The sequence below is a fragment of the Alosa sapidissima genome, chromosome 2 (assembly GCF_018492685.1).
Source record: "Alosa sapidissima isolate fAloSap1 chromosome 2, fAloSap1.pri, whole genome shotgun sequence".
Taxonomy (NCBI): Eukaryota; Metazoa; Chordata; class Actinopteri; order Clupeiformes; family Clupeidae; genus Alosa; species Alosa sapidissima.
In genome coordinates this window covers 24,970,000-24,995,188 of record NC_055958.1, presented here as the reverse complement: position 1 = coordinate 24,995,188, position 25,189 = coordinate 24,970,000, and the positions used below count along the sequence as shown (strand labels likewise).

The following is a 25,189-nucleotide window of genomic DNA, read 5'->3' as shown; positions in this document are numbered from 1 at the left end:
TAAACAAAAGGAGAAAGTGTTTTAAATTTTAATGAGCAAACTGCATTGTCAATACATGAATCACACTTATGTAAGCACTTCAAATTGTTGAAGTGACTTCTTTGCCTGCATAAAACTTTTGGTGCAGACGTCAATGTGGCTTTATTTGTCTGGCTACACATTAAGACTTAAAGTTTATGTAAACAAACGGCAACTCATAAATCAACACCATGACATGAAATACACTTTATTTTGTCCTGGCTTGGACTATTGACTACCAAATCTGTATAAGCCTCAGAGTTTTATGGTGCTTCAGTTATGCTAGAAAGTGAAAGGCCTAGAGAAATTGGTGTGCAATATGAGACACAGAATACCTTGTTAACATCACTGTGGGGAAAATAGCATGCTTTAAACAAAAACGTGCTCAATCCGATAGCAACATAGCCTATAGAGTGAAGTGCAACATGATAAGTTGGTGTAAGTTATTTGGCAGTTTGAACGATCTGTTCAGAATCCCAGTGAGAAAGCTGACTTTATGGCTTTTGGGGAGATTACGATGAGATGGAGGGAATTGGAAGCCGACGCCACACTCTAATGAATTATCAAAGGCCCCACACTGGCTGAGATGGGTACCAAATATAAATGCTGGGCATCCACCTGAGCTTCTGCAAGAGGTTATTATTTTTTACTTTGAATACCAGATCCCATCAGGGCCTCCATTGCGCGGGCTCACAGGAGGCCCCCGCCACCTCCACCAGCTCATTAAAGTGCAGGGAGCAGGTGGGCTCATCTAAGTGAATATTATAATGCAATGTCAGTCAAAGAACACGGTCAGGAGTGGCTTTGAGTTGGCCTACGGTGGTGCTGCCCGCAGTCCTGTGGCTCTCTCGCCCGCCCCTATCACATTAACAGCACTCGCTATCGTGCCGACCGCCAAGCTGAAACGAAAAGCTGCGAATGTTCATCCACCTATTAAATGTTTCATTAAATGAGTTTGCGTTTGAATATTACACGGAAAGCAGTCCCGAGTGTGCATCAATTTTAATTACCGCAGAGATCTCCGCTCGAGGAAAACATTTATGAGGATCGCTTCAGTGAAATTAATAAAAATGGGCGCGTGATCATCAACCCAGTCTAACTGGGATCAGACCCAATGTGCTGAAGTCAGTATGGAAATGCAGGGGTATTTCTGTAACGCAGCAGCTTGCCTGAACACAGACACTATATTTGGGAGTGAAGGTGATGCATCTGTTCTGAGCTGCATTATACATCTCTAACGACAGGTTGCGAGAAGAAGGGTGGGGAAATGGGTGCTGCTGCAGCAAGTGTTTCATCTCCTCACTTGCATGCAAAGCTCCATAGCGAGTAATGGACCAAGTGCTGCTGCCCTCCTCGGAGCATGAGTCTCTCTAGCTGCAGTACCATACCATTTAACATCTACTTCAACATTCATGCAACAATGCTATCTACAATGCACCAGTTTTTTTAGGACTGCTGCTCCTTCCCCCTGAACTCACATTCAGCACAGCTGGTGCTATCCCTCCTCATGGTGGACTTCAACTTTGCCGTCGATAAAAAGCCTATCGCTGTGTTTAAAACATCCACTCTCTCATTCACTACTATATTATCAATGGGGTGGATGTTTTGAACACAGGGTGTGTTAGAACAGCAAGAACAAAACCAAAAATGCGTGTTCTTTATCTTTATCTGAACGTGAAAAAGCATGAAGTAGGCCACATGCAATATATGCATTATAGCTATTTACCACATGAGGAGTTTCTCCAATTCAGATTTCAGCTTTCATCAGCCGACTGCCATGGCAGCATTACCTTGTCAAACCACCCAGAGGAGTATCTGAGACGTGTTTAAATAGCTCATTTCACATCCCCCTGCGAGAGAGAGAAACACACACACACACACACACACACACACACACACACACACACACACACAAACACACAAACATTATGTTAAGTGCGTCTCTCTCTCCCCTGGGTTCTGATCAGCTCATCATACACACCTCCTATATAGTGTTCCAACACAACCCCTAATTCCCCTAATGTCAGCGAGGCCGCAGCAGCAGGTGTACTTTTCTGTAGGTGTCGGAGCCGAGGCACACGGCACGCATCAACAGTTCATTACTCAGTAGGCTCTGCATGAGAGCATCGCCGCAGATTGTTCTCAGAGTGACTGAGAGGTGCACGCCGCAGAAACGGAGCTTGAGTTGCATCCATCACAAGGAGCTAATTAAATATGTTTTGGGATGATTGAGACTCGCCCCATCCATTAAAGCCATACGAGCAGCCTGAGTGAAAAGTCAGTTATGAAAACCTGTCAGACTGGCAGATATAGGCCATTTGTTTTTGCCTGTGGAAGCCAGGAGTTTCTGTCTGTCCCAGATTCACCAATCACGGCCTGCATACTTAAGAGAAATCACCTACACAAATGTTGCGTAATGACATCCACAAAATACACTAAATGATGAACATGTTGGATGTGCACACAGTGAATGATTAAATGACACCAACCAAGAACAGTTAGCTTGCATTTATATGCATATAGGGTACTTGATTTCATTCATTTTTTTGTTCAATACCATCCTTATCATCCATTGTGTCTGTATAATATACTATATCTATAGATGGTGAATTAACACTGAAATGTATTACCATGATTATCACGATTTATTACAACATAGTCAACTGCCGTTATTTGCCTGAAGGGAAAGCCAAATATGTGTACCAGATATTCATGAAATCAAGCACTCTCTGAAATAGTCTTAGAATTGCTTTCCAGCAATCAACATCTTTGTGCTAGATCTGAGGCGGCTTGAATGAAAACTGAACGAAATATATATCTAAATCAAAAGCAATTGTATTCTAAATAGAGCCCTGAAATGACCTGTTCAGTCTTCTTTAACCTGTCTGTTTAATATGTTTTTATAGTCATGTTCGTATATTTTAAACCAGGGTGACACCCCTTGAAAGTGTTAAGGTTGGTTTGGGTTGGGTTGACAATATTAGATAGTGTGTGGTAATGATTCATTACCTTGAAAGTCCATCAGCATAATGGCCAATGTCCCTTTAACTTAAAATAAAATGAGATCATGGTGTGTAGGTTTCAAGGATGACAACTCAAGACACATGTCTCTATGGTAACAAACTCCTGCCCTCCTTACAACGATCAGAGAAGGATATCTGCACACCTGGCCATATTAACCAAATGAGAAAGATATTACAAAAAGAACACATTCTATAACCATGACAGTTAACATGCTGCCATCTGCCAAAACTCTGTATTTATAAATCTGTTCAAGAAGCATTCTTTCAGAGTAGAGTTTATATTTATATATCTTTAGAGGAACATGTATCACACTGGAGAGTGACAGCCACCATGTTTCAGACAGATCAATAGATTGGGCTTGCTGGGATCAATACCTACTATAGTGGAACAAACATTAGAGGAACACACCAGTTTTAGAGCACATTAGGCACTCTAATTTTTAGGTAATTTTACCTCTTAAATGTGCTGGAACCACAATGCACAAGTATCACACTGGTTACAGTCAAAACAAGCTCCTTTAAACGTGGACAGTGTATCACACAGGCAAGGTTTGCCTGCGTTTAAATCAAATGGTATTTATATAGTGTCAGTTTGCTCTAATGCAGCAATGGTAAAATATATTACTGCCAACATGAATTTGTATTTTGAGGCAGAGGGCGGATGTGAAATGAAAGGCTATATTCATATATAGGATTATTCATTTTGATATGTTTTTTGTTTCCAATGAGCTATACATCAGTTGTTATTGAGGGGAGCATAGAGCCCACCACCACCCCAGCTACCTCTTAGTTTTCATCTCAGGTTAATTGAATTCAAGAAGTGGAAGAGGTAATTCTGTCACAAATCGTTGAGTCCTTTTCTCATTATGTTTCATAGATATCTGAACATGGTAGATCAACTACTTGACCTTGTTTATTTTCCTGGACTGTCGGTGTAAAATATGAGTCTGTTTATGGCCTAAATTATGAAAAATGGGAGATAGGCCAGGAAGCTTCTGGTGAGAGAAACCCTCTTTCCTAAACAGGCCAGTCCATCAGAGGAAAGAGTGTGCTGCCTCTGTGGCTCCAGAACCAGGGTAAACGGGACAGACATTACATAAGTCATAACACCAAACAGGTTTCCACTAAAAATTTGACACAATTGTCAATGACACAACTGCAAAATGGCTTCATACAACCCGAATTCCGAAAAAGTTGGGACACTTTGTAAAATGTGAATAAGAGAATGCTTTGAAATCATGTCAACCCTGTATTTAATTGAGAATTATTCAAAGACAACATATCAACTGTTGAAGGAGAGACATTTGACTATTTCATGGGAAATAAGCACATTTTGATATTGACACCAACAACATGTCTCAAAAAAGTTGGGACAGGGGCATTTTTACCACTGTGTTGCTTCACCTCTTCATATAACAACATTCTGTAAATGTTTAGGAACTGAGGAGACCAGTTGCTAGAGTTTTGAGAATGAAATGGTCCCATTACTGTCCGAGCCTGGGGTCTTCTTAATGATGTTTTTCATTCCATGATGCACCGAATTGGACAGGTTTGGACTGCAGACAGGCAATTTTAGCACTTGGACTCTGTGTAGAATGTTTAAATATGGGCAAAATTAATCTTAGTATTGTTTGAAATATATACAGTACAGGCCAAAAGTATGGACACACCTTCTCATTTCAAGGTGTTCTTTTTATATTTTCATGACTATTTACATTGTAGATTCTCACTGAAGGCATCAAAACTATGAATGAATGCAATTTGGCCCACAGATGAATATTTGTCAAGTTATGGCTTGCTGAATATATTAACTAAATAAAAAAAATAGCAACTTTAAAGAAATTAGAATATAAGACATGTTTTCAGTTAATTCACACTTTTTTGTTAAGTACATAATTCCACATGTGTTCATTAATAGTTTTGATGAATCTACAATGTAAATAGTTATGAAAATAAAGGAAACACATTGAATGAGAAGGTGTGTCCAAACTTTTGCCCTGTACTGTAGGTCTTAGGGCAGCCGTGGCCTACTGGTTAGCACTTCGGACCTGTAACCGGAGGGTTGTCGGTTCGAACCCCGACCAGTAGGCACGGCCGAAGTGCCCTTGAGCAAGGCACCTAACCCCTCACTGCTTCCCGAGCGCCGCTGTTGATGCAGGCAGCTCACTGCGCCGGGATTAGTGTGTGCTTCACCTCACTGTGTGTACTCTGTGTGCTGTGTGTGTTTCACTAATTCACGGATTGGGATAAATGCAGAGATCAAATTTCCCTCACGGGATCATAAGAGTATATATACTTATACTTATACTTCCCTGAAAATACATTGTCTCGAGTTTACAGTATGTTGCTCAAAACCTCTGTACATCATTCAGAATTGATTGTGCCTTGCCAGATGTGCAAAATGTCCATGCTATAGGCACTAATGCACCTTCACACTGTCATGGATGCTGGGTTTTGAACTGAAAACTAAAACAAGTTGGATATGTTGGATAGTTGAATAGTCCCTCCCCTCTTTAGCCCAGAGGAGTCCAGGTCCACAGGACCTTTTTCCACTTTACCTCAGTCCATTTTATGTATTATTCAGTACACAAATGATCAGTACACAAAAAGTAAGCTATGCTTATTCAAAATAAGAAGACCAACAGTATTCCATAAACTTTTTTTTTTTCTAGGGGCTGCCCCAGAGCTGTTTTTCATTCAGATATGGGTTCAATTGGTCCTATTTATAAGAGGACTGATAATCTGTGTCCGGTCTCCCCTCTGGATTATACGGAGGAGGAGAAATCCTATAAAATGCATCAGAGTTAAGAGGGTCTTGTTTCACCATGTCGTGTGTAACTCCAAAACATTCATTTGTATGCGTATGCACTAAACACATTTTGCAGAGCTTCAGAGAAGCTAGAGGAAGTGCAAAATACAGAGATGAGGTGGGCTCTGTTGCCAAATAGCTGCATGCAGTGCCCACTTACCCCAATCACCATGACAGAAGAGAATACAATTACACAACAATAGCTTTTTGTTCCTAAAATAATCTTCATTGGCCATAATTTGGATATTTCCACATCTACATCCTGAGCTCTTTGTAATGGAACCATAATTATTCCTTTTATTTACCTAAATTATTAACTAAGGTCATTCAGTTTTGCATTTATCATCAAATACTTTATGTACTAAAAGTGTCCATTTCTGAAACAGAGAAAGTTAGAGTTTGTCGTAACCAAAAATGTAGGCTACATTACAAGGCATGAGCCAGGTCTAACCGCCGAGGTTTAAAACTGACAGTGCCCCCCTCAGAGACAGAGTGATTTCAGGTTCTATAAAATAAATCATCATGACTTGGGCTTTCAAGGTAGGCTAATACGCCTCTTTCCCCAAAATGCAACTTCCTTGAGGCAGAGTCCAAAGACAATTTCCTCAGATGAAAGGGAAAAAAGTTGCCCAATTAAAAACAAATGACAAATGACCATGACAAGAGGAAAAGGTCCGCCCAGATTTCCCCACACTCCCAGCAGAGGATTTATATAGGCTAGAAGGTGTGCCAGCCCCATTCCAGACACAACAATGCTTCTGCCATGCATCTTTCATGCACAGCTCTCTGTGGGTAGTTGTGTTGATTTATTCTCCTCATGAAACCAAATGACAAATGGCTGCATTTCCAAACATTATCATCATAAACTACTGGTTTGCTCACTATGTAAGGCACTAGAACAAAAAAAATTCAGTTATTCATTTGTTCAATTTAGGCCTACAATAGCCTATCAATGACATCTCCTAAAATTCAGTGGTTCTAGGCTACTGGTTGACAGATACAACCTATTCAAAGCTCAGATGTTATGACAAGAGATAGGCTAGTGCATACCGGTATTCGTTATAATTTGATTTTCATATGCTTTATTGAATAGCTAAAGAGTGGTCCTGCTGGTTTACCTTGGCCCGCCATTATTGCCAATGCCATCTCTTTTTTGTTAATGATAAGGGGTTGGATCAATCATGCCACAGTGATAATGAATGTGCGCATTGTTAACGCAGCCGGCATGTTATTGAATACAATCTTGATGAGTTTGCAAGTGCCCTTTCAACTTGGATACTCTTGTCCAATCAGAAGACACGTTATTGAGGGGTGGTGAGCTGGGCCGCTAAATACTCAGCCAACATGGTGAGTGAAGTTTGTCTATGCTTTCCCCTTATTATCATGATAAATGTTTCATCTAACATGATAAAAGAATTAAATATGTCATTTTAAAGAGTCAGTGAAATAGGTTCAATCTCTTGGTTCATTATAGACAATAGTAGGAAGATTTAGTCACGATTTGCTAACCGGTTAGCATATTGGTAGCCATGATTAGCATTGCTAGATGGTGTTGAAACAACATGGCTAACTAGAACAGCGTTTGAATGAGTGTTCCGAAACAAATCTTGGGCGATTCATGGATAGCCCGTATACAACGAACAAATGAAAGTTGGAGAAACTAGATAGCTTTGACAATTAAAACCCAGTTGAGGCGTAAACGTTACTGTTACCATTTTCACATCCTCGTTCATTGTCTTCCCAAACATTAACGTTAGCTAACTGAAAGCTGGCGTTGGTTAGCATTTCCAAGACGAAACATTAAATAATGTTATGCTTATGGTTAGCTTGCTAAACTTGCAGTGTTAGGTTATGGCGGTCTTTCAGACTATTTTTTTGTTATGAGCTATGATATGAATATGCTTTAACGTTAATTAGCCAAATGTTGAACTGGAAGCTTATTCTGTGATTTGAGATCATCGCGAACTTGACGTAGTCAACCCCTTTCACTGTCAACGCTAGCTAGGGGCTAGGTTATTACAGTGCTGTAACGAGTATAACTACTAGCCAAGTCAACAGCTAGCAGAAGTGATCTAGCAATATCTGTTGTCGACGACATGGCGTATATTTAATATCATTAGATTGGATACTCTTGTTCTTTTGGGAAGTTCGCATGGAACTGTAACAGTTACTCTTACCATAAGTTATTACAGTCCTAGTAGCCTGGGCTGTAGTAGTAACTGTTTGGGGTCTCTTGTTTATGACAGTCCTCATCAGATGCTAATAATGGTCCGAGCCAAGCACCTCCTTTTCCTGGTGTCCCACCAGCAGGCATGCCGCCTCCTTTTGTAAGTCGGTTTGGGAAAAGCTCACTTCTTCCGTGTTTTTCTGTCTTTCTATTTTATGTGAGGCGGGTTAAAGACATGAAAGTGGTGTAGACTTGATGTTGTGTTGTTTTTTCCAAAGATGGGACCACCTGGAATGCCGCCTCATTTCCCTCCCATGGGAATGCCCCCAATGGGACAGAGGCCCCCCACCATGACTCCCGGCATGCCACCTGGTATGATGCCGCCCATGATGCCACCGATGGGAGGACCGCCAATGGGACAGGTGAGAGAAAGATTCCACATGTCTCTGCCAGAGACACATCTCGGTTTCTGTCAGTTTGATTTGCAAACCGATTATTTATTTTGTTGTTAACCTGTTTGGAGTTTAATAATTATATTTGTGTACAGTTAACAAATGAGGGTGTTCGATCAGATGTGGCATTATTGTTGAATTAAGCAGCGGCCTTGCACAGGATGGTGTCACCACCACAGCTGGCATTTTTACCCTCAGTCAGATCTTTTTGCCGCCTGGGCGATGGCATTTTTTTTCATTGCTAATTAAAAAGTGTGATGTCAGTTGGAATGGGCTGCCATAGCTGTGGGGGAGCGTGGGATCAGGAGGCGGCGGCGGGGTGCAGATTGGCGCCGTGGCACGGCCGCTTCACGCTGAGGCCGCGCGTCGCGTATCAACACTCGACAGAGACGCGCCCAGCCACTCACAGCTAGGCTCCGCTCCGCCACCCCTTGCTGTGTGTTAATACCCGATGCCGGCCTCACCACGTGTCGCGGGCTGGAGGGGGGGAAATTAACGGGTCAGATGAATATTTTATGAAGCTCTTTTATTAGATGCCAGGCATGATGCCGCCTATGATGCCCGGGATGATGATGCCACCTCGCATGCCAGCTGCGACACTGCAGCCAACAGGACCGGTAAGCCGTGCGTTTCCTCACTCCTTTTTTTCCCCCTTTTTCTTCTTCTTCTCCTCCTCTGCCTCTGCCCCTGCCCCTGCGCGCTTTCAAAAATAGATCCACAAGCTGTCAGTGGCAGAAGCATTAACATAATTAACACATCCCCGTTGTGGGGAGAGGTGCATTAGCTATATAGAGCCTTTATCATCTACGGATGCTGGTGACGTAAGTGTTTGTTTTATACCTGCACAGTTTTGCTGCCATCAGGGCTTTTCATGTATTGATTAAGGTCTTAGAAATGGCCTGGTATTGTGTGTTGACTCATTGTATAACAAAGGATGGCCACAGATGTTTGTGGCCACAGAGCTGTCCCTCAGATCAATCCAGCACAAAACATGTTTACTAATTAAAGTAGGTGAGCTGGATTGATTACCATTTTGAATGCTTGGACATCATCACCGCGTCTCTAAATAAGGAGGTGGTGACGTTACAGGCGCCAGGCTAGACACATGACGTCCCCCCACCCTATTAATTGACTTGACCCCTTGTTTTGAAGCCGCCAGTAAATGACACATGCAATTTTACATGGGACGGTGCAAGTGTTGTGTAATTGTCACCTTGCGTTGTCAAGTGAGACCTCAAACAGAATTCAGCTGCTTGGCTTGCTGTTTTAAGAGCTGACTGAGAAAGTTTCCACCTGTCAAATCGCATCCTTCAGTGTCTCCACTTTCACACCAGAGTTTGGCAGGAGCTGTACTTAAGCCTCAAAATGCTGAGTGCATGCTCTGAGGTTTCTCTTAAAAGGTTCTGTTCTGAGGAACAGGTTGAGCTGTACAGGCTGTGTTTTGAGTCCACTACTGTACAACATCTACACACATGACTGCAAAACCAACAGTAGTCATACCTCCATCATCAAGTTTGCAGATGACACAGTGATCTTGGGCCTGATTAGTAACAACAATGAACAGCTCTACTTGGATCAGGTTGATGAGGTGGCACAGTGGTGTCAATCTAACAGCTTGACACTGAATGTCAATAAAACCAAGAAAATGGTAGTGGATTACAGAAGGCAGCAGCAGAACTACAGTTACACCCCACTAATGATCAGCGGGCAACCTGTAGAGAGAGTCACAAGTTTCCACATTACTATGGACTGTTAACACTCAATATGTTCTGAAGAAGTCCAGACAACGACTCTACTTCCTTCGTCAGCTAAGGAAATTCAAAGTTTCTACATCCATCATGAAGGCCTTCTACACTTCAGCGGTTGAGAGTGTTCTAACTGGTAGCATCATCACCTGGTATGGGAACTCCAAAGTTAGAGATTGTAGTACTCTGCAGAGAGTAGTGCGCTCAGCTGAACGTACTATAAGAACTCAACTCCCTGCTATACAAGATATCTATTCCAGAAGAGTACTCCTAAGAGCCCAAAAGATCCTGAAGGACTCTTCTCATCCTAACAATGGATTATTCCTACCGCTGAAATCAAGAAGACGCCTGTGTAGTCACAAAGCCAGAACTGAGAGACTCAGGAGAAGTTTTTATCCCCAGGCCATCGAACTCTGAACTCGCACTATACTGACTTTGCACTTATTCACTCCTCAGCACTCATGACCCCCCCCCCCCCCACCACCACCACCACCACACACACCTACATGACTTTTAACACTTCCCTCATTCCCTACATCCCTCTCCCTATGCTACAGACCTTTTATTTATTTTCTTATTTCATCACACGTCAAAACACACACATCTGACTTTCTCCAACTTTTGCACATCTCCATATAACTTTTTATTTATTATTTTTGATTTCTCCTCCATCTATCTACCCATGTCCTTGATTGCCTAGCCTTTCTGCCCCCCCCCCACCCCCACCCCCATCCCCAACACACACACAAAAAAAAACACACACACTTACATCATCACTGTCATCACCACACATACATACAGCACACTGCTTGCTACAGTAAGCCTCCTCTACATACTTGCTGCACACTGCCCCCCCCCCCCCCCTCCCTACATACACAGCACATTGTCTTCAGGATCTTCTCCAACACACACTGCCCCCATCTACCCACACACACACTACACACTGCACACACACACACAGTCACTGCTCCACTCCCCTCCCGCCCACACTCACATCTTCACTGTCATCACTCACATACATCATACATACAGTACTCTGCTTGCAATAGTAAGTCCCTTCACCATACTTGCAGTACACTGCCCCCCCCCCCCCCTCCCCTACATACACAGCACATTATATTGCACACATATTGCACACTGCCCTCTCCCCACATACACAGCACACTATCCCATCTCCCTTGTCATCCCCCCAACACACACACCAAGACCCCTGGCAGTTGGGTTAGCCCCTTGGGCCGTGGATCTGCCCAAGGTTTCTTCCTTGGTAAGGGAGTTTTTCCTTGCCCCTGTTGCTCTTGGGTGCTCCTTGTTGGTGCCCCCCCAATCCTCCCCCACCTTTCTTATGCAGCCCTTGCCACTTAATCTACTAAACCCCTCTTCTACTGCACCCCCCCCCCCCCCCCCCCATAAATGCACAAATAGGCTGACACCAGACATAATTTCACTGCATTTCTTACTTCCAGTAACTATATGCATGTGACAATAAACTTCCTTGTATCCTTCCTTGTATGTGACACGTACAATGACAGGCGTTTTGAGAAAGTGAACGATTTGTTTGATGCCATCAAAAACCACCTAATTTTTTTGAACATGAATTTTCCCTTGTGTCCACAGCCTGGTGTAAGCCCCGTTGACAGTGCTGGTAAGTTGTGATGAAAATAGCTTTTTAGATGATTTTTGTGTGTGTGTGTGATCCAAAACTGCATAATAAAACAGATAATAATGTTTTTAGATGATTTTTGTGTGTGTGATCCAAAACTGAATAATAAAACAGATAATAATAATGTTTACTTTGTTTTTTGTAGCCTCCAGCGCTTCTACGACAACTGTAAGTAGGCCTTCAAGCCAGCTGTAATAAGCTGTTTACTTGTGATAGTCTTTAATATTCCTTGGAGTAATGGTAGATAGAACCATGAAAATATTTGCTTGTCTTTGTTTAGTTAGCAAACACATTTTATCAAAATATTTCCCAAACAAGATGACTTTTTCCAGAATACATTCCAGTTTGTGAAGTGGAGTTATTTGGTCTTCATTCCAATTCTGTCTTTTTTTTTTAGCCAAGCGCAACTGCAAACGACTCTCCACAAGATGACCAACCAAAGAAGGTAAAAATTATTCTGTATAAAATTATGTAATTATGGTAGCATTGAGTGTGTATATATATGAGTGTCTACATAAAGCATATGACTTTTCTGTGCCTCATTATTCACTGTGAGACGCTCCTCTCCTATATGGAATAAATCTTAAATAATGAAATAAGGAGGGTTTTTTTTTTATACGTTTCAATTTACTGCGTGAAAGGGTAAGCACTCTTTCATCTGCATGTGTAAAGCTTGGCACAGCAAACCATGCAGAAACCACTAAATTCATTGAGTCTGGTCTCAACGGAACTAATAAACTAGCTGAGCGCTAAAATATTCCAGTGGTGACGATACTAGAGGTCTCATTCTAGACTGTGTTCTCTGTTTCCAGAAGGTGTGGACAGAGCACAAGTCTCTGGATGGGAAGATCTACTTCTACAACACCGAGACTAAGCAGTCCACCTGGGAGAAGCCCGATGAGCTGAAGTCTCCTGCCGAGGTAGGGACAGGCCTTGCAAAATGGACAAATGATTGCACACTTCTTTCTTCTCTGTTTTTTAGAAGCAGTTTTTTTTCTCCCTTTCAGTGTATTGCATGGGGATGTCACCCTGGGTAATGGGCACAATGACCTTTTAAGCTGTATTTATTTATTGGCGTATTGGATTTGACGTGGTGTTTAAATGCATACACCTCAGAGGAGCAGGTGTAAGTGTGTCAGCACAGTGCTCCCTGGTAGATACATTAGCCAGCACTAACCTCTGTGAAATCGGTTAAGCCGCTTGTCTTCAGTTAATTATCTCTTTCTCTCTGAGTTGTTTTTTTTTTTTTCTCAAAGTAAAGTAAAATTTGATGTCCGCATTGTTTGTGACTGCATTGCAAAGCCAAAGTAGTGACATCACGTTAGCTGCAGAGCTTCTGTCCTCCATCAGAACCTAGGCTGTGTCTGTATCTTATCACGCCTTATGACTTGCCCTCCCAAGATTAGGTTGGCTGTGTTATTATGCAAATGCCCCCATGGGAACAAAAGTCTTGGTGAAAAATGCGGCGTGCGTCTTTAGCATTAAAAGCCGAGCCGCCGGTGTCAGATCCACTATCAGCGGCATAGCCGTGTGCCCGTCAGGTGGCTGTCCTGGCTCCTCGCGCCGCGGCGGCCTCAGCTGGTGTTAAGCTCACAATAGGTGCTGTATTTTTGGAACAGGAGGAGATTGGGGGGGGGGGGGGGGGGGGGGGCAGCTTTCTTTGGCATTTCCCCTGCTGAGACTGAGAAGAAAAGGTCAGGCTTTTACCTGTGAGAGGCTGTCCAGATAGCAGCCTGCGTCAGCCTATCTCCACACACTGGGTGTCCGAGACCTTTCAGGCCGTCAGCTAAGGCCAGCCTGGTTTTTACTCCCGCTGGTCAGCTTCCTGGACAGGCTTAAGCTTAATCTTCAGACTAGAATGGGGGTTTATGGAACAGGTATTGAATTGTTGTGCAAGACTCAATGAAAGTGTTGTGTACTCTGAAGTCTCCCATTGTAGCTTTCACATTGCGTTTCACTTAAGTCACTTTGGATACATTTTATTCATATATTTTGTTATTAAAAGCATCAGTTACCTGAATAAATGTGAATTGGATGTAAACTGTAGATAGAAGTGCATGGTGAAATTGCTTTTTAAATATCATAATACTATATACTATGTTTGCTCCACCCCAGCAAATGCTGTCTAAGTGTCCATGGAAAGAGTACAAATCCGACACTGGCAAGCCTTACTACTACAACTCCGCGTCGAAGGAATCTCGCTGGACTAAACCCAAAGAGCTGGAGGACCTAGAGGGTGAGTGGTGGTGGCGGTGGCGGTGGTGATGATGATCAATATCCTGAGACGGAGCTAAATTTAGACCATTCAGATAGTGGCCTCCTCGGGCCACTCCCTTAACGATCGCCATTTATATTTTGCCACGTTAAACGAGGGCCAGAAAAAAACCCGGCAATTCATTGTCTGATACGGCAGAGAGAGGGCGTGTGGAAGGGTATTTGTGAGATGTTGCTGAGGTGTTGGGTTGAAAGCAGTGCCTAGAAAGGTTTGTAGAGTTTTGTTCAATTTTTCAAGGCATTATCTCACATAATCCTCTCCTTTCACTTTCAGCTATGATCAAAGCGGAAGAGAACGGGTAAGTTGTGACAGTTTGGCTTAATGAGCCTTAGCTCTGCAGTCATAAAAATGAACACTCAGCAATGTAATTCATGTGATGAATCAGTCGGCCAAACAGTCAGGGCCAAACCTTTGTCGCATTAATGTAGCGTATCAAGAGGTGCCCGTTTGAGCAGGTATGAGGAGGTGTTTTATGAGTCGATGTTAATGAATCGCAGCACGGCTGATGCAGCGGCTCCAGGAACCACGCCTACAGTTGCCATGCCGGCACAGCCAGAACCTGCCATCATCGCGGCTCCGGTCGCCGACCTCGAGGCAGCCACCGTCAGCGTAACTGCTGCTGTGATCGTCGAAGACCAGATGTCACACATGATGATTGCGCCAGCCATGGAGATCGCCACGGAGACACCCGTCAACAACAACGAAGAGCCGCCCGGGGTGGAGGCCCCCGTCAGGTATGGAGAGTTTCTCTTTCTCTCTCTCTCTCTCTCTCTCTCTGTCTCTCTCTCTCGCTCTCTCGCTCTCTCTCTTTCTCGCTCTCTCTCTCTCTTTCTCTCTCTCGCTCTCTCTGTATCGTTCCTTCTCTCTCCCTCAGTAGCCCTCTCTCAGTGCCGCCCCGATCCCCTTCACAACAAGTGCAAGTGCACAGAGCATACATTATACAATACAGTAGCCCGCCCATACAGAACACCAGTGTGAATAATTCATAGGGTCCTCGCTGTGTCTGTCAAATCCACAGGTGTTGTGGGACCCTCTCGAGGGCTTCCCACAGGCCTGCAAGAACGGCGTGTGCAGTCGCCACGCTCCGCAGCACAGCCTGTTGCATCACATGTTGTCCCGTCTAATGCAACCCAACCACACACACACACACAGACACATACACACATTTAGAAGTAATTCAGGAATACATATTTAATCAGATTGCAGAGAATGTTGTTGGTCAACTGCGAGCTGTCCAGTGCAGATGCTGTGTTGGTGTCCTGAGTGTTTCTTTGTCCTCTGATGTCCTTTCTCTCTTTCTTTCTTTCTTTCTTTCTTTCTTTCTTTCTCTCTCTCTCTCTCTCTCTCTCTCTCTTTTTTCTCTCCCTCTCCCTCTCTCTCTCTCTCCCTCCCTCTCTCCTTCTTTTTTTCTCTCTCTCGGTCCTTGGTGGCTCCACAGCAATGACGTCAACAAAGAGGAGCGCCCAGAGCTGGTGAAGAAGGTCTACAAGTGGAACACGAAGGAAGAGGCCAAGCAGGCCTTCAAGGAGCTGCTGAAGGAGAAGGTGAGATGCTACACACACACACACACACACTAAGGGTGTCACGATTTCGATTTTATATCGAAATCGTTCGAAATTACATCTCAATCTCGAACTTAGAATTTAAAAGTAGAATCGACGATGCAGCCACACCCCCAATGTCACATCCAGCATGTATGCCAAGACGCACAAACGCACGTGCTGAACTGCAGCATCAACTCTCCTCTAATTTTAGGCTGCAGCCAGTTAAAATATACACATCAACCTACCTCTTGCTACTTTAAAATCACCGGTGTGGAAGTACTCGTTCATTCACGCTTAAAATGCACATTGATAAGTATCCATGAACACTAACCTTGGGTCTCTTCGAAGTGTGCTGAAACGATCAAATTATAATTCTGTGTTGTTTCATTTCACTATGTTCACGTCTCTGTTTTAGCCTTATGTTGGTTCTGTTTACATTACAACCTCGCGGTTGGAACGGTTTCAAAATAAAAAGCGGTTTCAAAATAAAAGCCCCCCGAAACAGAAAAGGAAAAGGCCAAAAAGAGTAAATAACATATAAGGAATGCATTACTAGTAATGTTGAAAAAAAGATCGAAAATCGAATCGAATCGTGACTTTAACATCGAAAATTGCATCGAATCGAGGATTTGGAGAATCGTGACACCCCTAACACACACACACACACACACACACACAAACAGATACACATGTACACATACCTGAGAAGCTGACACGCTGATGGCGTCAGGCAGTGAGGTATGAATTAACACCTCTGTTTGTTTGGTTTGGGGAGGAGAGTGCTGATGAAAGAGGAGCACATGCATACACCTACGCACACACACACCCACACACACACACATGCTGTTGGACGTCTGCAAAGAGCAGAGTGTGTGTGTGTGCGTGCGTGTGTGTGTGAGACTGTGTGTTGTGTTGTGTTGTGTTTTGGGGTTTAAAGAAAGCAGCGGGGAGGTGGAGGGTAGAGTAGCTGCCTTCCCGTTTCTAAATTTAGCCCGCTTTAATTTGGCACACAAAGCTGTCCTTCGAGAGTCCATGCTGTTTTCTCTCACTCGCTCTCCCCCACTCTCTCTCTCTCTCCTGCCCCCGCCTTCTCTGTTGTTTCCTGCAAGCTCTTAATTGCTTTGTGTTTCTAATTAGAGTTCTTGGATAGGAGGAACGCGAGCTGGCCCGTGAGCGCGCCCAGTAGGGGAAGAAAATGGGGTGGGGGGGGGTTGCATGCTCCGCTGCTTCAGAGTGGCATCAAGTCAGCCGAGGCGAGTGGAACTCACAGATATCAGTTCATAATGGATGAAGGGTTCTCTCTGTCTCTCTCGTGCGCTGAGACAGAGAGAAAAGGCCACTTATGTAAGCCACTGGCATTTCTATAAATTACGAGCGGTTACTTGACAGTGCCCCCCCCCCCTCCGCCGTAGCAGTCACTGTTGCAACTGGCGCTCGCTAGTAATTAAGGAAATGCCTCACCTGGTCACCGCAACTGTCGAAGAGCTACATTTTCTCTGTACTGCACGGCGCCGTGGCTTCTGTTGGGTTTGGCAAGCTGACATACCCACACACACACACACAGATGGATGCACAGACACACACACACACACACACACACATATACACACACACACACACACAGATGGATGCACAGATACACACACACAGATGGATGCACAGATACACACACACACACACACACACACGTGTGCATACACATGCTCATACACATGCTCTTACGCAATTTCACAGAGGCTTTTTTGTCCTTTTAGATTAGCTTTCATGTCCAGAGCCGGCGGACGGGTACGGCAGGGCACACATAAGTGCCCCCGACTCCTGTTGTAGAGTGGTCTGAAAGCACTGCCCCTCAGACACACTGCTGAACTCTTTTTTTTTTTTTTATTCTTTCCATTTCCCTCCTTTTCTCTCCCCAGGGTGTCTCCTCCAACGCCTCCTGGGAGCAGGCCATGAAGATGATCATCAATGACCCTCGCTACAGGTAGGCTCCCCCCGGGCCTCTGCCCAGCTCCCTCAGGGTCTCTCTGGCCTCTGGGGCTGTCTGGCCATCTGGACACTCTCGCTCTTTTTTTTTTCTTTTTTTTTGTCCACCTACATCACACAATCTCTCTCTCTCTTTTTTTGTCCACCCATCACACAATCTGTCTCTCTCTCCCTGTCTCTCTCTCTGCCCCTGCCGTCCACCACAGCGCGCTGCCCAAACTGAGCGAGAAGAAGCAGGCCTTCAACGCGTACAAGGTGCAGACGGAGAAGGAGGAGAAGGAGGAGGCGCGCATCAAGTACAAGGAGTCCAAGGAGACCTTCCAGCGCTTCCTGGAGAACCACGACAAGATGACCTCCACCACCCGATACAAGTGAGCGCTCACACCTCAGTGCCCAAGCTATGTACAGATATTTTGGGGCGGCCGAACTAGTTCCTCTGGAACTAATTAGTTCCTCCTGTGACCCACACTGGCGTCTTTTCCCCTCCACCTTTAGGGAAGCAGCCATTTCTGAACCTGCACATTGGCTTCCAAGACGAGAAGGTTCATGATGCTAAATGTATAGCGTGCCCAGAATAGTTTGGCGGAGGGCATATTGGGGTTGTAAGTTGAGCTGGAGCGCCGCAGGCGTTTCAGGCTCTCATCAGGAGCGGCAGGTTTCTGGAGCAGTGATTGTGGCGGGAACTTGACCTCCCGCCAGTCTGGCAGTCTGCGATTTAGTCGTCATGGTTACACCCTGGCATAGCTTGAGTGGCTGGTGGAAGAGAGGGGTGGGGGCAGGTTTATGGTTGTTTTGCACGTGCTGCGTTGTCGTCAATACCACACGTTGCGAGCGCCTGTGACTCATGCCATTTGCGAGTCATTTGGAAGTCGCATCATTTGCATCCGAGTGATACAATGTTGGTAACGGCAAACTTTGCAAACAGGCGGCTTCCCAGCGTGAGGCCGGCAGCTGTGGGCTTGAGCGTTTTGAGAGACGTTGCACTGCCCCCGTGTGGAAACACGCTGGTGTTGCAAGGAGCTATAGGAGCATGTTTCAGTTCACGTGTGAACATACTGTATGTTGAAACCTGACTGTGTGTGTATGTGTGTTTTTCAGGAAAGCAGAGCAGATGTTTGGAGAGCAGGAGGTGTGGTCCACCGTCCCAGAGAGGGACAGACTGGAGATCTACGAGGATGTGCTGTTCTACCTAGCCAAAAAGGAGAAGGTAAAACCACTACACAATTCTATTGAACAAGTTATCATGACACACACACACACACACACACACACAGTATTGAATGATAGAATAGGTTGAGGGCCATAATTGTCTGTAATCCAACCAAGCCATCTTGGGTTAGCATATGATGACTTGGTCAAACATGTTTATCCCTGATGTGTGTGTGTGAAGTACACCTCTGCAATCTTCAGTAGATTGATCTCTTAGCTCCAATGTAGGGTCATGTGAACTCTCTTACTGTGCAGTCAGATTAGTGCTGAGTACTTCTAGAATGTTCTCTTGACTGCATAAGTGCGTCTGTGTCTGGGCCCTTCTCTGTCCTGACGGGTCTCCCTGGTGACCCCCATGTGTGCTGCAGGAACAAGCCAAGCAGCTGCGCAAGAGGAACTGGGAGGCGCTGAAGAACATCCTGGACAACATGGCCAACGTGACGTACCGCACCACCTGGTCGGAGGCGCAGCAGTACCTGCTGGACAACCCCACCTTCGCCGAGGACGAGGAGCTCCAGAGTATGTCCTTCCCCCCCTTCCTGTCCCCTGGTCTGACCCCATTTCCTTATGCTCTGCACGGGCTTAGAGGTCTGAGGCTTGCCGTGTGGAGATAAAGTGGCCCTGGCTGCGTCTGTGTGCATGCATAAGTGATGTGGGAGAGCGGTGGCCTGCGCGGGCTGATAAAGCTCGGACGCTCAGACGCTGTGTGGTGCCCGGTAGAGGGGGGGGGGGGGGGGATGTTCCGTTTGTGTGGACAGGTTCACAGGTTGTGTGAGAGTGTGAAGACTCGTATGGATTTGTGAAAGTGATCGTCTGAAAAATGTGCCATCTGAATGCCATCCAGCTCAGTGTGCGCGCGCAGTTCAGCTGTGTGTAACTTTTCTCATGTAGTTTGGAAGTGTGTGTGTGTGTAGATTAGGGGTGAAACATGTGCCTGCCAGTGTGCATAGCCTGTGTATACAAAACAGTTCTTTGGAACGATGACACACAAGTCAGTGTGAATCAGCTATGTACATTCGTAGGTATATGGGAAGTGTGTCTTTGTGTGACCTAGGAATTTTGGGGTATATATTTGGGCTGTTTGCTTCATGTTGTGTGCAGGTTTTGTTGAAAATGGAAGGGTTCTGTTTCAGCAGACGTAGATGCATAGTTTCTATGTTGTACGGTATGTGAATGTGCAGGTGTATGAACATGTGCTGCGTTGTTTGACAGACATGGACAAGGAGGACGCGCTGATCTGCTTCGAGGAGCACATCCGCGCGCTGGAGAAGGAGGAGGAGGACGAGAAGCAGAAGGGCCTGCTGCGGGAACGGAGGCGCCAGAGGAAGAACAGAGAGGCCTTCCAGGTGAGCGCCCGACCCGCCCCGTCACCATGGCAACGCCACGCCCGGCGCTGTCGTCAGCCGCTAAGGAGGAGGAGGAGCAGCCGGCTGACCTCTACGCGCGGGCAGTGTTGATGCCCTCCTGCCCCGGCGGCGCCGTTTTTATGCCCGCTGCTGAGAGAGAGAGAGAGAGAGAGAGAGAGAGAGAGAGAGAGAGAGAGAGAGAGAGAGAGAGAGAGAGAGAGAGAGAGAGAGAGAGAGAGAGAGAGAGAGAGAGAGAGAGAGAGAGAGAGAGAGAGAGAGAGGGCTGCTTTACTCTTGTCACAGAGCACACTGGTGAAGGGTGACAAATGATCAAGTGATGGATGGTGGCTGTTCTCTCTCTCTTTCTCGCTCTACACACCCCCCCCCCCGTTCGATCTTTCTATCAGAGGGTGTTGTGTGTCGGGGAGTTGACAAATGAAATGTCATTTTGGGGTAATGCAGTAACAGGCAGCCTAATGACATGGGCCTTACGCTAGCTAATGGAGTGGCCCGAGGCTGTGCGAGCGTTCTGTGGGAAATAGCCGTCTCGGTGAGGGCAGGGCCGGTGCAGATGGGCTCACGTCTGGACTTCTCTTTCAGAAATTCCTGGACGAATTGCATGAGCACGGGCAGCTCCACTCCATGTCGGCCTGGATGGAGATGTACCCCACCATCAGCTCTGACATCCGCTTCAGCAACATGCTGGGCCAGCCAGGTAACACACACACACACACACACACACACACACACACACACATGCCTTTCCACACTCGGATATTCACATGAATGTGTGTAGTATCAATTGACATTGCAGTCTTGGTGGTGGGTGACCAGATGTGAAATGACCAATGTAGTGGTTTGTGCTGCATTGACCATAGGTTCGACACCCCTGGACCTTTTCAAGTTCTACGTGGAGGACCTGAAAGCACGTTACCACGACGAGAAGAGGATCATCAAGGACATCCTGAAGGTTTGCACAAACTTAAGCCTCCAAGCTGTGACCTATTCACCACTGGCCATCAGTGCTCTGCCACACTCACCATGTACACTTGTCATGACAGGACAAGGGCTTCCTGGTAGAGATCAACAGCACCTTTGAGGACTTTGGCTCGGTCATCAGCTCAGACAAGAGAGCCACCACACTGGACGCTGGCAACATCAAGCTAGCCTTTAATAGCGTGAGTCTAACTCTGGTTATGTACAGACTGAAGCTGAGAAGATAAAGATGTCCCAGTATTTGTTGGAATGTGGTAAAATACAGGCTACTATAACAGGTTTGAGCTGGTCTGAGGCACGTCTGAACTTAACTCACACTGCTAAAAAAAATGTGTTTTCAATGAATAATGAAAGAAGAATATTTGTTATTTTTTTTATTTTTTATCATCAATAATCATCTGGATCCAGTTATGTGTTGGTGAGCAATGGCATATCTGAGCTCCTAGCATCAACATTCGGTGTCCATCCTGCCTGAAAGCAGCTGAAATTGACAAACTTGTGCCTCCCGCAATAACATCAGAGTTAGCTAATTTATCACCTAACGTTACTTGTTGCTAGCACACATGAACATGTCACAACAGACGTGAGGAGATCCTCATTCTTAAAACTCATGTGCCGATTTGCCCAGTATTAATAAGCACCCCCTAGTGATGTAAGCTCACTGTGTGTGTGTGTGTGTGTGTGTGTGTGTGTGTGTGTGTGTGTGTGTGTGTGTGTGTGTGTGTGTGTGTGTGTGTGTGTGTGTGTGTGTGTGTGTGTGTGTGTGTAGTTGCTGGAGAAGGCGGAGGCGCGGGAGAGGGAGCGGGAGAAGGAGGAGGCGAGGAAGATGAAGAGAAAGGAGGCTGCGTTCAGGAGCATGCTGAAGCAGGCCACACCGCCGCTGGAGCCAGAGGCCACTTGGGAGGGGGTGAGTGTCCCACCGGGCCGGCCAACCGCACCTCACCGCTACGCTACGCACCTGAGCTAGAGAGACATGGATAGAGTATCAGCACCCGTAGCTCCACCATAGTCTCTATTCAAACCACAGATCTAGCCCAAGAGAAAAACTACTGAAAATGTCACATCTGTTTAGGTGCATGTATGTCCATGAGTGAGATGTTAACTGTGTGTGTTATCTGGTGATGTGATCTTGAGTCTGGGTGTGCTATGCTTAGGTGTACTTCATTCATCTAACAAGAATATGTCAAAAGACTAATGTTTAGGCATAGATATGGTTGTACCTGCGTGCTGTGATGTTCTTTGGTCCAAACAACCCATTTTTCTGCTCTAATTATTTTGTTCTGTGGCTGTGGTCTCCTTCAGGTGCGCGAGCGATTCCTAAAGGAGGCTGCGTTTGAGGACGTGACCCTGGAGTCCGAGCGAAAGAGGATATTTAAAGATTTCATTCATGTCTTGGAGGTAACGCACACTATTTGTGGACTATATCTGGCACAGACCCTCTCCCCAGCTGTGTGTGTTTGTGTGTTTAGAATGCAGCGATTTAAGTCCTAACACACAGTCTGTCTTCTCTGTCCTCCTGCAGCACGAATGTCAGCACCATCATTCCAAGAACAAGAAGCACTCGAAGAAATCGAAGAAGCACCACAGGAAGCGATCACGCTCTCGTTCGGTCGGTACTCCGCGTCTTCGCCAAGCCTCCCCTCCCTCCTCCTCCCCCCTTAGCTGTCTAGTCTCTCGTGTGCACAAGGCAGAGTTCCACAGCGTGTCAGTTTATTAACACCCCAGAAATGGCTGCGCCGCCACATAGCAGAATGTCCTCGCTGTCTCTCTCTTTTTTTTTTTTTTTTTCTGTCGTTGTCTCACACCTGAGTAACTGAGTTTGGAACAAGCTGTTCTTGCTCTTTAACAAGACAATCTTGCTGTTATCAGATGTGCCAAGGCTTCTTTTAATGGGCGGTTTCATTAGCCCTCAAGCCACAGATGTTGAGGCCAAAACCCAAAGACACAGCCCTATAGGTGTTATTCAAGTTAAATTGAATGGCATAGTGTTTTATGATCATGCTATGTCTTGGAAAAAGTCCTGTTTTCATTGTTTCATTGAATCTCTAAAGCCTCACCAAGTCTGTATGACAGGTAGACATAGTAATCAGAATCTTAGTGCAGGTGGTTTAGGAGTAACTAATGTTAGCAGTCTTGTTCTGTGTGATGTGTCCTTATCGTGCCACCCATCTCCTGTCCCCCCTGCAGGGCTCGGAGTCGGAGGATGATGAGTACCACAAGAAGAAGAAGCGCTCAACCTCCAAGTCTCCTTCGGAGCACTCCTCCTCCGGAGAGTCCGGTGTGTGTTCACCCCGCCGACACGCTCACAGACCCCCACACACACACACACACACACACACACATCACTCACGTTGCCTGGTGTCTCCGGCAGACACAGAACAACAGATCACGCTCAGATCAACGATCATGCCCAGAGGCTAACAATTTGCAATTTTGTCTTTGTAGAGAGGAGCTACAAAAAGTCAAAGAAACACAAGAAGAAGGGCAAGAAGAGGAGACACAAGTCGGTAAGTGGAGAGCCGTATTAAAGGGGCATGTGGCGCCACCTCTGTTCCCCTGACGGGAGAGCCAGAGGCTGGGTGGCAACTCGCTGCGCTGTGTGACCTGTGTGGCTTTGTGCTGATGGCTCTTCTCACCTCCCGCCGCCCAGGCCTCCCCCGAGTCGGACGCAGAGAGGGACAGGAAAGGGCGTGAGAAGGAGCGAGAGAAAGACAAAGAGAACGACAAGTCCAGGGGCAAGACACGCTCATCGTCCAAACAGAAGTCCCCCAAGAGGAAATCGGCCAAAGAGGAAGTAAGGTCATGAGGTGTTATTTGGAACCCGGTGGATGCATCTATCCGTACATTATAGCTGCAGTCTCAAGACGTACTGAATAGCTTGTGTGAGAGCCTTCAGTGAGGTCAAAACACCCGTCATAGAAAAGCATGACCGTCTTTTAAATAAGGTCAGTTCTCAGTTGTGCTGTTGCTGTTGTGACTATACTAGACAAGGTCCAGAAAAATAATTATTTGGAACATTACATTACAATACACAACAGTACATTGAGTGTACTGACATAAGAATGAATTATGCAGTGCCAATCAAGCAAGCCATACAGATTACTGGCCGAATTCCACTTACTTTTGAAAAGTTATAGCTTGTTGGTTTGCTGCCTTTTGCCTATACTGTGTCTCTTTGTGAAGTGTTTTGTTTGTCGTCAGTGCAGTTGTATGACCCGCACCTCTCTCCTCTCTCAGGGGGGCTGGGATACGTCTGGCAGTGAGCTGAGCGAAGGCGAACTGGAGAAGAGGAGACGGACCCTTCTAGAACAGCTGGACGCCCCCTAGTCTGTCTCGTGTGTGTTTTAACCCTCCCTGTGCCACCAATGCATTCCTCCTCTAGCTCTCTCCCTGTCCTGTCCTGTCCTCAGGCAACATAGCGCTCATCGCATACGTGGGTCACATCACGTCACAGCTCTCCTGCACTGGGCAGGGTAGCCGGACGCTTTGTTGGGGAAAGGCCCCTTTTTCTTTTTTTGTTCTTTTTGTTTCCTCCATCAGAAATGTTGTTATTATGTGACTCTTTGTGATGCGAGGACACCAGAACTGTTATTCAGTGACACAGATTTTGCTTTTCTTTAGCTACTATGTTGCCTTTTTTTATTTTGAAAAGTCTTTCTCTTATTTTTGTAGGTAGCCTTGTATGTACGATTGACCGTGACATGACTAATTTTAAAAACGAAGCCACACTGACTGTGACTGCCTTATGGTTAGCATTCACATGCAAATCAATTTCCTGTGAATAGTTTCACTGCTCTGAAATCATATTCAGGGATAAGCATGTCTTATCTGAATCATAGTGGAAATGGACTTTTTTTGTGTTTGGTACCAAGCGACCTGGTTTGCGAGCATCTTGGAGAATATTTTAAGTGTAATGCCAGTAATTAAAACATTTGAAATGGATAAGTATATTTCCTTTCTTT

At 45.5% G+C, this 25,189-nt stretch overlaps 1 protein-coding gene across 3 annotated transcripts; it reads left to right on the top strand.

Moving 5' to 3' along the window:
* Window positions 1-7,125: 7,125 nt before the first annotated feature.
* Window positions 7,126-25,169, top strand: prpf40a (PRP40 pre-mRNA processing factor 40 homolog A). Of its 3 annotated transcripts, none has more exons than XM_042068967.1 (27): window positions 7,182-7,197; window positions 8,097-8,177; window positions 8,296-8,439; window positions 9,003-9,086; window positions 11,829-11,856; window positions 12,020-12,042; window positions 12,272-12,319; window positions 12,690-12,794; window positions 13,990-14,110; window positions 14,423-14,447; window positions 14,647-14,883; window positions 15,588-15,693; window positions 17,610-17,674; window positions 17,883-18,047; window positions 18,775-18,883; window positions 19,254-19,404; window positions 20,098-20,231; window positions 20,832-20,946; window positions 21,110-21,201; window positions 21,293-21,409; window positions 21,997-22,134; window positions 22,530-22,625; window positions 22,750-22,836; window positions 23,415-23,505; window positions 23,673-23,734; window positions 23,878-24,021; window positions 24,465-25,169. In XM_042068967.1, the coding sequence occupies exons 1-27, from the start codon at window positions 7,195-7,197 to the stop codon at window positions 24,552-24,554; spliced, it is 2,661 nt and encodes an 886-aa protein (XP_041924901.1). In that variant the 5' UTR covers window positions 7,182-7,194; the 3' UTR covers window positions 24,555-25,169. The 3 variants fall into 3 exon arrangements, with proteins under 3 accessions (XP_041924902.1, XP_041924901.1, XP_041924900.1); XM_042068966.1 differs by having other exon boundaries at window positions 12,687-12,794; XM_042068968.1 differs by lacking the exon at window positions 8,097-8,177 and having other exon boundaries at window positions 7,126-7,197; window positions 12,687-12,794.
* The last annotated feature ends 20 nt before the right edge of the window (window positions 25,170-25,189 follow it).